General features: G+C 47.9%; 1 protein-coding gene across 1 annotated transcript in view; it reads left to right on the plus strand.

The window, feature by feature from the left end:
* Positions 1 to 208: 208 nt before the first annotated feature.
* HCRTR2 (hypocretin receptor 2) overlaps positions 209 to 12,640 on the plus strand; it is a 197,013-nt gene continuing 184,581 nt past the window's right edge. The window contains exon 1 of the mRNA XM_044292457.1: positions 209 to 422. Coding sequence (XP_044148392.1) covers positions 209 to 422 — 214 coding nt within the window. The remainder of the gene's footprint in view (positions 423 to 12,640) is intronic.

Below are 12,640 nucleotides of genomic sequence, written 5' to 3' on the forward strand. Positions count from 1 at the left end.
ACAAGCTTAGGGGGGAAAAGTTAGCGTGCCTTTAACTTATATTACAAAAACACTACCAAAGCTTTATCTGGAATGGATTGTGAGACCTTCAAAGGGATGCTTTTGTTTGCACCTATAGAAGTTGTGCAGTCCACAGGAATTCATCTGTGATACATGTATTTTACCACCAAGGATACAGGATCCATTCCACACGTATCACTGGAAAAGCATGTCAGGAACAAAACTTGATGGTTTTCTCTATAGGAATTGGTCTGTTCAAGACATAAATGTGACAGAGGAGCCACTTCTCAACCGATCTGATTATGATGATGAGTTTCTCAACTATCTCTGGAGGCAATATTTACACCCTAAGGAATATGAATGGGTGCTAATTTCAGGATATATTGCAGTATTCATCATTGCTCTAATTGGAAATATTTTAGGTAAGTGACTTCTTTTACAGTTGGACTTGCTTCTAGTAAGTGGTATGTTGTCCACTGGACCATTAGTGATACAGTTATGTTGTGTATTTTTCTCTGATACAGTTAGGGTTTTCACATTTGCCTAGATTGTTAGTTGTGTTAGTCTATAAGAAGTAAGTATCTGAATATGTATCAATTTCAGTACTTGTCCCACTGAACAATGGTGCTGAAACTCTCCAGCCTGCATCTTTATGCAGGATCCTCTTCACTATTATCTATGTAGGTGCACTTTGATGTTAGAACTGAAGAGTGATTGCACATAATTTGCATTTAGTGTCACATCACCATCCCTGAAAGGAAATAATTAGTTTACACCTTGAGGATAAAGGTTCAGTCATGTGCTGAGTGATTCTACAACACCGCAATTATGTGCTTTATGTAGTGACTACATGCAAGCTTCGTTTACAATGTGTTACTGCAACAGAAAGATTTTCCACTTATATTAAGCTAAAGTAAAGAGCGCTGTAAAGTTGCATGAAGATAGAAGGTCACTGTGTATAATGTATATACAGTAAATGAGTTCTGACATATTGGTAATTGTGTTTCTGAAGTGCTAATGTCCTTGTTATACCAGAATGCAATAATGTATTTTATTTTATTCACTTATATAGCACTGATGTATTCCACAGCGCTTTACAGACATTAGCATCACTTGCTCTCCTCAATGGTGTTCACAATGCAATAGATAATGTATTCCTTACTTTGAAGGTTAAAATCTATAACTGCTTTCCCATTCATAACATGATTTGGATTCATAACGCCAATATCAATGACTGCTTTCTATCATGTCCAATACTCGGAAGCGTATTAAGTATTCACAAGGTCATACCCTCTACAGAATATAAGTTTAAATGCCTTTGACTGTGGAATGTTTAATTGATCTCTAAGAAATGATATTTTAATTATTTTATGAAAAGAAGTTTACGATTCCTTTGTGTTTGTCATTGTATACTAAGAAATGACAATCTGTGTCGTGGCTGCTGCTGACCAAAAATTTCAAATAATTCTTCTCATTTTGGGCAATGTGTTTGTTTTAAAGGAGATATGTATATATAATCTCTTAGAGTACTGTAAACTTAATGTGGAATCATTAATACTCTATAGTCAATGGATCTGAATACTGGTTGCAGTGGGGATGAGTACGATTTTGTATAGGTTGCGGGTTAATATTCAGCATTCTATTTTCAATTCATTTATGGTGGCACAGAGCCATCTAGTGTTCTTCTGATGTATCAATGTCTACATGAGTATGTTTTAAATTGGACAAGATTACAAGAAGCTTGTATCCAATTTACACAACTAAGCACATATAAGCAATGTTGTGTCAACAACTTAAAGACCCTGCCATTTTTCACCTTAAGGACCAGGTCATTTGCAAATCTGACATGTGTTATTTTATGTGGTAATAACTTTAAAACACTTTTACTTATCAAGGCCATTCTGAGATTGTTTTCTTGTTACATATTGTACTTCATGATAGTGGTAAAATTGAGTCCAAAAATTTAATTTCTATTTATAAAAAACACCAAATTTACCCAAAATTTTGCAAATTTCCAGATTTCAATTTCTCTACTTTTATTATAGATAGTAATAACTCCAAAAATAGTTATTACTTTACATTCACCATATGTCTACTTCATGTTTCGATAATTTTGTGAATGCCATTTTGGTTTTTGGGGACGTTAGAAGGCATAGAAGTAAATCTTGGACTTTTTTAAGAAAATGTCCAAAACCCAATTTTTAAGGACCAGTCCAGGTCTGAAGTCACTTTGTAAGGCTTACATAATAGAAACCACCCAAAAATGACCCCACTTTAGAAACTACACCCCTCAAGGTATTCAAACTGATTTTACAAACGTGTTAACCCTTTAGGTGTACTACGAAAATTAATGGAAAATGGAGATGAAATTTCAGAATTTTACTTTTTGGGCAGATTTTCTATTTTAATCAATTTTTTCCAGTAACAAAGCAAGGGTAAACAACCAAACACAACTGAATATTTATTACTCTGATTCTGTAGTTAATAAAAAAAGAAACCAAGCACCCCAGAACCTGTCCTGCTGCAGAGTTTGTACAGGTAGTTGTTAACTGCACATTGCTGCAGGATCAGCATATCAAGCATATACAAGGTGGAGTTCCAGCGCTTCGAGCTGTCACAAATCAGACGTCTGATGGGCAGGTGGTGTCGCCACTGAACGTCAGCAAGGCAAGCCATGGCCATGTGAGATCTTCCAAAATGGCCAGAGATTTTCCTGGCCTGCCACAAGACATCCTGGAGTATTTGTCAACAAATAGTTGCACAACTAAGTTCAGGACGTGTGCCATGCACGGCACGTGTGTCATTTTGCCCTGTTTCAGCGCACTCAGCAGATTGGCACCGTTGTCACACACCACTTTACCAACTGTCAAATTGAGCAGGGTCAGCCACTGATCAGCCTGTGACCACAGAGCTGAAAGCAGTGCAGGACCGGTGTGAGGCTCTTGGCTTCCAGGCACAAAAGCCGCAGCACAGCATGGCAACGTCTCACCTGGCAATTCAAATAGGCTCTGGGGAGCTTGGGGGGTGCAGCGGAAGAGGCGGTAGCAGTGGAAAAGGAGGAGTCAGCCGAGGAGGAGAAGGAGGATGGAGTAGGAGGAGGAGAAGAAGATCTGCATGCAATACATGGCGGTAACACCAAATCCACGGGTTACATGTTTGATGCAAAGCCACGGTTTGCATGCTTGATGAGGTTTACCCAGTGGGCAGTAAAGATTATGTACCTTCCCTGCCCGTGTTTGCTAGACCACATGTCTGTGGTCAGATGTATCTTGTCACTGACACTCTGTGCCAGAGATATATTCACTTGCCCATGAATGTGGCCAGGGGAGGACTGACCATTCGGGCACTCGGTTATGGACCGAGGGCCCGCAGCCACTAAGGGGCCTGGCGGTGGTGGCAGCTGTGGGGAGAGATGAGCGCTTCCTTCCATTGTGGAAGTGCTCATGTCTATATTCATCTGTAACGCCATCCTCCGGACGGTGATACAGATGAACTGTAGGGGGCAGGGGAGAGGCATCTCCCTTGCCCGCTCCTCTGATAGGCCACAGGCATTATGCCTGCAGCCTATCCGAGGCCGATGCAGGCAGCGCAACAACGTCATTGCGCCGCTGAGCCGTACAGAGCGGGACACGGTTCGGCACATTATCGGGGCGCACTATGGAGAAGGTGGGCACTATGGGGGCATCTATTGGAGGCCCCTATATACTGGCACATTATGGGGGCACTATGGTGAAGGGGAGGAAGGAGCACTATGGGGGCATCTAATGAGGGCCCTATATTATGGCACATTATGGGGGGCACTATGGAGAAGGGGGGGAGCCCTATCAGGGAGCATCTACTGGTGGTTCTATATACTGGCACATTATGGGGGGCACTTTGGTGAAGGGGGAAGGAGCACTATGGGGGCATCTATTGGGGCCCCCTATATACTGACACATTATAGGGGGCCCTATGGGGAAGGGGGGGAGCACTATGGGGGCATCTATTGGGGTCCCAATATACTGGCACATTATGGGGGGCACTATGAAGGCATCTATTGGGGCCCCTATATACTGACACATTATAGGGGGCCCCATGGAGAAGGGGGGGAATTATGGAGGCATCTATTGGGGGCCCCTATATACTGGCACATTATGGGGGCACTATGGAAAAGGGGGAGGAGCCCTCTCGGGGAGCATCTACTGGTGGTTCTATATACTGGCAAATTATGGAGGGGTACTATGGTGAAGGGGGAGAAGAATCACACTGGGGACATCTACTGGGTGCCCCATATAGTGGCAAATATTATGGGGGGCACTATGGGTGCTTCTACTGGGGGCCCTATATACTGGCGCACATTATGGGGGGGCACTATGGAGAAGTGGGGGAGAAGAGCACTATGGGGGCATTATATAAGGGCATTTAATACTGGCACCTATTTAGGTACAATTATGGGGAAGGGGGGAAAGAAGCATTATGGGGGCATCTATGTGGGGCAGTCTATAGGGGCATTTCACTTGTTCCCCTGTGACATTTGGGAATGCTCTCAGTAGCGCGTCTACCAACGTGCGCTTGTACTCGCGCATCTTCCTATCACGCTCCAGTGCAGGAAGTAAGGTGGGCACATTGTCTTTGTAGCGTGGATCCAGCAGGGTGGCAACCCAGTAGTCCGCACAGGTTAAAATGTGGGCAACTCTGCTGTCGTTGCGCAGGCACTGCAGCATGTAGTCGCTCATGTGTGCCAGGCTGCCCAGGGGTAAGGACAAGCTGTCCTCTGTGGGAGGCGTATCGTCATCGTCCTGCCTTTCCCCCCAGCCACGCACCAGTGATGGACCCGAGCTGCGTTGGGTGCCACCCCGCTGTGACCATGCTTCATCCTCATCCTCCTCCACCTCCTCCTCATCCTCATCCTCCTCGTCCTCCAGTAGTGGGCCCTGGCTGGCCACATTTGTACCTGGCCTCTGCTGTTGCCAAAAACCTCCCTCTGAGTCACTTCGAAGAGACTGGCCTGAAAGTGCTAAAAATGACCCCTCTTCCTCCTCCTCCTCCTCCTGGGCCACCTCCTCTTCCATCATCGCCCTAAGGCCTCATGCACACGACAGTTTTTTTTCACGGTCCGAAAAAACGGGGTCCGTGGGTCCGTGATCCGTGACCGTTTTTTCGTCCGTGGGTCTTCCTTGATTTTTGGAGGATCCACGGACATGAAAAAAAAAGTCGTTTTGGCGTCCGCCTGGCCGTGCGGAGCCAAACGGATCCGTCCTGAATTACAATGCAAGTCAATGGGGACGGATCCGTTTGAAAATTGAGCCACAGTGTGTCATCTTCAAACGGATCCGTCCCCATTGACTTACATTATAAGTCTGGACGGATCCGCTTGCCTCCGCACGGCCAGGCGGACACCCGAACATAACTTGAAGCGTCCCCATCACCATGGGAACGCCTCTACGTTAGAATATACTGTCGGATATGAGCTACTTCGTGAAACTCATTTCCGACAGTATATTCTAACACAGAGGCGTTCCCATGGTGATGGGGACGCTTCAGGTTAGAATACACTGCAAACTTGGTACAAGACTGCCCCCTGCTGCCTGGCACCACCCGATCTCTTACAGGGGGATATGATAGCACAATTAACCTCTTCAGGTGCGGCACCTAAAGGGGTTAATTGTACTATCATATTCTCCTGTAAGAGATCAGGGCTGCCAGGCAGCAGGGGGCAGACCCCCCCCTCCCCAGTTTGAATATCGTTGGTGGCACAGTGTGTGCCCATCGCCCCCCCCTTCCTCCCTCTATAGTTAAAAATCGTTGGTGGCACAGTGTGTGCCCATCGCCCCCCCCTTCCTCCCTCTATAGTTAAAAATCGTTGGTGGCACAGTGTGTGCCCATCGCCCCCCCCTTCCTCCCTCTATATTTAAAAATCGTTGGTGGCACAGTGTGTGCCCATCGCCCCCCCCTTCCTCCCTCTATAGTTAAAAATCGTTGGTGGCACAGTGTGTGCCCATCGCCCCCCTCCATCTCCCCCCCCCCCACATCATTGGTGGCAGCGGAGTTCCGATCGGAGTCCCAGTTTAATCGCTGGGGCTCCGATCGGTAACCATGGCAACCAGGAAGCTACTGCATCCCTGGTTGCCATGGTTACTTAGCAATAGTACAATTGTAGAAGATTCATACTTACCTGCCTGCTGCTGCGATGTCTGTGACCGGCCGGGAGCTCCACCTACTGGTAAGTGAAAGGTCTGTGCGGTGCATTGCTAAAGAACTGTCACTTACCAGTAGGAGGAGCTCCCGGCCGGTCACAGACATCGCAGCAGCAAGCAGGTAAGTATGAATCTTCTACTATTGTACTATTGCTAAGTAACCATGACAACCAGGGCTGCAGTAGCTTCCTGGTTGCCATGGTTACCGATCGGAGCCCCAGCGATTAAACTGGGACTCCGATCGGAACTCCGCTGCCACCAATGATGGGGGGGGGGGGGGAAGATGGAGGGGGGCGATGGTGGGCGCACACTGTGCCACCAACGATTTTTAACTATAGAGGGAGGAAGGGGGGGGCGATGGGCACACACTGTGCCACCAACGATTTTTAACTATAGAGGGAGGAAGGGGGGGGCGATGGGCACACACTGTGCCACCAACGATTTTTAACTATAGAGGGAGGAAGGGGGGGGGGCGATGGGCACACACTGTGCCACCAACGATATTCAAACTGGGGAGGGGGGGGTCTGCCCCCTGCTGCCTGGCAGCCCTGATCTCTTACAGGAGAATATGATAGTACAATTAACCCCTTTAGGTGCCGCACCTGAAGAGGTTAATTGTGCTATCATATCCCCCTGTAAGAGATCGGGTGGTGCCAAGCAGCAGGGGGCAGTCTTGTACCAAGTTTGCAGTGTATTCTAACTAGAAGCGTCCCCATCACCATGGGAACGCTTCTGTGTTAGAATATACTGTCGGAAATGAGTTTTCACGAAGTGAAAACTTAGATCAGAAAAAGCTTTTATGCAGACGGATCTTCGGATCCGTCTGTATGAAAGCAACCTACGGCCACGGATCACGGACACGGATGCCAATCTTGTGTGCATCCGTGTTCTTTCACGGACCCATTGACTTGAATGGGTCCGTGAACCGTTGTCCGTCAAAAAAATAGGACAGGTCATATTTTTTTGACGGACAGGATACACGGATCACGGCCTCGGCTGCAAAACGGTGCATTTTCCGATTTTTCCACGGACCCATTGAAAGTCAATGGGTCCGCGAAAAATAACGGAAAACGGCACAACGGCCACGGATGCACACAACGGTCGTGTGCATGAGGCCTAAGTGTTTTCTCAAGGAGACATAGAAGTGGTATTGTAACGCTGATAACGGCGTCATCGCCACTGGCCATGTTGGTGGAGTACTCGAAACAGCGCAACAGGGCACACAGGTCTCGCATGGAGGCCCAGTCATTGGTGGTGAAGTGGTGCTGTTCTGTAGTGCGACTGACCCGTGCGTGCTGCAGCTGAAACTCCACTATGGCCTGCTGCTGCTCGCACAGTCTGTCCAGCATGTGCAAGGTGGAGTTCCACCTGGTGGGCACGTCGCATATGAGGCGGTGAGCGGGAAGGCCGAAGTTACGCTGTAGCGCAGACAGGCGAGCAGCAGCGGGATGTGAACGCCGGAAGCGCGAACAGACGGCCCGCACTTTATGCAGCAGCTCTGACATGTCGGGGTAGTTGTGTATGAACTTCTGCACCACCAAATTCAGCACATGCGCCAAGCAAGGGATGTGCGTCAAATTGGCTAGTCCCAGAGCTGCAACGAGATTTCGCCCATTATCACACACCACCAGGCCGGGCTTGAGGCTCACCGGCAGCAACCACTTGTTCTATACCCCGCCACAACTCCTGTGCGGTGTGGGGCCTGTCCCCCAAACATATGAGTTTCAGAATGGCCTGCTGACGTTTACCCCGGGCTGTGCTGAAGTTGGTGGTGAAGGTGTGTGGCTGACTGGATGAGCAGGTGGAAGAAGAGGAGGAGGAAGCCGAGAAGGAGGAGGTGGCAACAGGAGGCAAAGAATGTTGCCCTGCGATCCTTGGCGGCGGAAGGACGTGCGCCAAACAGCTCTCCGCCTGGGGCCCAGCTGCCACTACATTTACCCAGTGTGCAGTTAGGGAGATATAGCGTCCCTGGCCGTGCTTACTGGTCCACGTATCTGTGGTTAGGTGGACCTTGCTACAGATGGCGTTGCGCAGTGCACACTTGATTTTATTGGATACTTGGTTGTGCAGGGAAGGCACGGCTCTCTTGGAGAAGTAGTGGCGGCTGGGAACAACATACTGTGGGACAGCAAGCGACATGAGCTGTTTGAAGCTGTCTGTGTCCACCAGCCTAAATGACAGCATTTCATAGACCAGTAGTTTAGAAATGCTGGCATTCAGGGCCAGGGATCGAGGGTGGCTAGGTGGGAATTTACGCTTTCTCTCAAATGTTTGTGAGATGGAGAGCTGAACGCTGCCGTGTGACATGGTTGAGACGCTTGGTGACGGAGGTGGTGGTGGTGGTGGTGTTGGTGGTACATCCCCTGTTTGCTGGGCGGCAGGTGCCAACGTTCCTCCAGAGGCGGAGGAAGAGGCCGAGGCGGCAGCAGCAGAAGAGGCCGAGGCGGCAGCAGCAGAAGAGGTAGCAGGGGGAGCCTGAGTGACTTCCTTGGTTTTAAGGTGTTTACTCCACTGCAGTTCATTCTTTGCATGCAGGTGCCTGGTCATGCAGGTTGTGCTCAGGTTCAGAACGTTAATGCCTCGCTTCAGGCTCTGATGGCACAGCGTGCAAACCACTCGGGTCTTGTCGTCAGCACATTGTTTGAAGAAGTGCCATGCCAGGGAACTCCTTGAAGCTGCCTTTGGGGTGCTCGGTCCCAGATGGCGGCGGTCAGTAGCAGGCGGAGTCTCTTGGCGGCGGGTGTTCTGCTTTTGCCCACTGCTCCCTCTTTTGCTACGCTGTTGGCTCGGTCTCACCACTGCCTCTTCCTCCGAACTGTGAAAGTCAGTGGCACGACCTTCATTCCATGTGGGGTCTAGGACCTCATCGTCCCCTGCATCGTCTTCCACCCAGTCTTGATCCCTGACCTCCTGTTCAGTCTGCACACTGCAGAAAGACGCAGCAGTTGGCACCTGTGTTTCGTCATCATCAGAGACATGCTGAGGTGGTATTCCCATGTCCTCATCATCAGGAAACATAAGTGGTTGTGCGTCAGTGCATTCTATGTCTTTCACCGCTGGGGAAGGGCTAGGTGGATCCCCTTGGGAAACCCTGCCAGCGGAGTCTTCAAACAGCATAAGAGACTGCTGCATAACTTGAGGCTGAGACAGTTTCCCTGGTATGCATGGGGGTGATGTGACAGACTGATGGGGTTGGTTTTCAGGCGCCATCTGTGCGCTTTCTGCAGAAGACTGGGTGGGAGATAATGTGAACGTGCTGGATCCACTGTCGGCCACCCAATTGACTAATGCCTGTACCTGCTCAGGCCTTACCATCCTTAGAACGGCATTGGGCCCCACCATATATCGCTGTAAATTCTGGCGGCTACTGGGACCTGAGGTAGTTGGTACACTAGGACGTGTGGATGTGGCAGAACGGCCACGTCCTCTCCCAGCACCAGAGGGTCCACTAACACCACCACGACCATGTCCACGTCCGCGTCCCTTACTAGATGTTTTTCTCATTGTTATGGTTCACCACAACAACAAAAATATTATTTGGCCCAATGTATTGTATTCAAATTCAGCGGGATATAAATTTGAGGCCTAGTATTTAGGCGCTGGGTGACCGGTATGGATTTACTAACAGAATTAGACTTGGAAATGCACAGTAGCGTGTGTGTGAAGTTATTCTGAATGACCCTATGTGCACCTTGAATATTATATACCCTTTTAGGGATAGATTTCAAATAGCTCTGATATAGCAGAAACCACTAAATTATGAAATTGCTAAATTGGGAATTGTATTTCAACCCTGAACAAAAAATGTGCTTTGACGGACACTAAATAACTTTCCCATCCACAACACGACAGCGGTAACGAGAGATTTAGCGGGATATAAATTTGAGGCCTAGTATTTAGGCGCTGGGTGACCGGTATGGATTTACTAACAGAATTAGACTTGGAAATGCACAGTAGCGTGTGTGTGAAGTTATTCTGAATGACCCTATGTGCACCTTGAATATTATATACCCTTTTAGGGATAGATTTCAAATAGCTCTGATATAGCAGAAACCACTAAATTATGAAATTGCTAAATTGGGAATTGTATTTCAACCCAGAACAAAAAATGTGCTTTGACGGACACTAAATAACTTTCCCAGCCACAACAGGACAGCGGTAACAAGAGATTTAGCGGGATATAAATTTGAGGCCTAGTATTTAGGCGCTGGGTGACCGGTATGGATTTAGTGACAGAATTAGACTTGGAAATGCACAGTAGCGTGTGTGTGAAGTTATTCTGAATGACCCTATGTGCACCTTGAATATTATATACCCTTTTAGGGATAGATTTCAAATAGCTCTGATATAGCAGAAACCACTAAATTATGAAATTGCTAAATTGGGAATTGTATTTCAACCCAGAACAAAAAATGTGCTTTGACGGACACGAAATAACTTGCCCAGCCACAACAGTACAGCGGTAACGACAGATTTAGCGGGATATAAATTTGAGGCCTAGTATTTAGGCGCTGGTGACCGGTATGGATTTAGTGACAGAATTAGACTGGGATATGGCCAAAAAATAACCACACTATTGCTGGTTAAATGCACTTGGTGACGGGCGCAGCTTGCCCCTGATGTAGTATATGGCCAAAAAATGAACAGACTATTGCTGGTTAAATGCACTTGGTGTCACAGCTTGACGAACCACACTACTGAGGGTTAAATGCACTTGGTGACGGGCGCAGCTTGTCCCTGATTTAGTATATGGCCAAAAAATGAACAGACTATTGCTGGTTAAATGCACTTGGTGTGATAGCTTGACCAACCACACTACTGAGGGTTAAATGCACTTGGTGACGGGCGCAGCTTGCCCCTGATGTAGTATATGGCCAAAAAATGAACAGACTATTGCTGGTTAAATGCACTTGGTGACGGGCGCAGCTTGCCCCTGATTTAGTATATGGCCAAAAAATGAACAGACTATTGCTGGTTAAATGCACTTGGTGTGATAGCTTGACCAACCACACTACTGAGGGTTAAATGCACTTGGTGACGGGCGCAGCTTGCCCCTGATGTAGTATTTGGCCAAAAAATGAACAGATTATTGCTGGTTAAATGCACTTGGTGTCACAGCTTGACCAACCACACTACTGAGGGTTAAATGCACTTGGTGACGGGCGCAGCTTGCCCCTGATGTAGTATATGGCCAAAAAATGAACAGACTATTGCTGGTTAAATGCACTTGGTGACAGGCGCAGCTTGCCCCTGATTTAGTATATGGCCAAAAAATGAACAGACTATTGCTGGTTAAATGCACTTGGTGTGATAGCTTGACCAACCACACTACTGAGGGTTAAATGCACTTGGTGACGGGCGCAGCTTGCCCCTGATGTAGTATTTGGCCAAAAAATGAACAGACTATTGCTGGTTAAATGCACTTGGTGTCACAGCTTGACCAACCACACTACTGAGGGTTAAATGCACTTGGTGACGGGCGCAGCTTGCCCCTGATGTAGTATATGGCCAAAAAATGAACAGACTATTGCTGGTTAAATGCACTTGGTGACGGGCGCAGCTTGCCCCTGATTTAGTATATGGCCAAAAAATGAACAGACTATTGCTGGTTAAATGCACTTGGTGTGATAGCTTGACCAACCACACTACTGAGGGTTAAATGCACTTGGTGACGGGCGCAGCTTGCCCCTGATGTAGTATATGGCCAAAAAATAAACAGACTATTGCTGGTTAAATGCACTTGGTGTGACAGCTTCACCCTGATGTAGGCTTTAGCCAAAAAACAACCACACCATTGAGGGTTAAATGCACTTGGTGACAGGCGCAGCTTGCCCCTGATGTAGTATATGGCCAAAAAATTAACAGACTATTGCTGGTTAAATGCACTTGGTGTGACAGCTTCACCCTGATGTAGGCTTTAGCCAAAAAACAACCACACCAGTGAGGGTTAAATGCACTTGGTCGCAGCTTGTGCTGGCGCACCACAAGACACAAAATGGCCGCCGATCACCCCAGAAAAATGTGACTGACAAACGGTCTGGGCAGCCTAAAAACAGTGAGCAATTGAGGATCAGCAGCTCAATGATCCACAGCTGCAGATCGATCAGTTAATCAAGTCCTTTGGAGGAGTTAATCTGCCTAATCTCGCCCTACTGTCGCAGCCGCAACCTCTCCCTACGCTAATCAGAGCAGAGTGACGGGCGGCGCTATGTGACTCCAGCTTAAATAGAGGCTGGGTCACATGGTGCTCTGGCCAATCACAGCCATGCCAATAGTAGGCATGGCTGTGATGGCCTCTTGGGGCAAGTAGTATGACGCTTGTTGATTGGCTGCTTTGCAGCCTTTCAAAAAGCGCCAAGAAAGCGTCACAAAAGCGCCAAGAAAGCGACGAACACCGAACCCGAACCCAGACTTTCACGAAAATGTCCGGGTTCGGGTCCGTGTCACGGACACCCCAAAATTCG

The sequence above is a fragment of the Bufo gargarizans genome, chromosome 4 (assembly GCF_014858855.1).
Source record: "Bufo gargarizans isolate SCDJY-AF-19 chromosome 4, ASM1485885v1, whole genome shotgun sequence".
Lineage (NCBI taxonomy): Eukaryota > Metazoa > Chordata > Amphibia > Anura > Bufonidae > Bufo > Bufo gargarizans.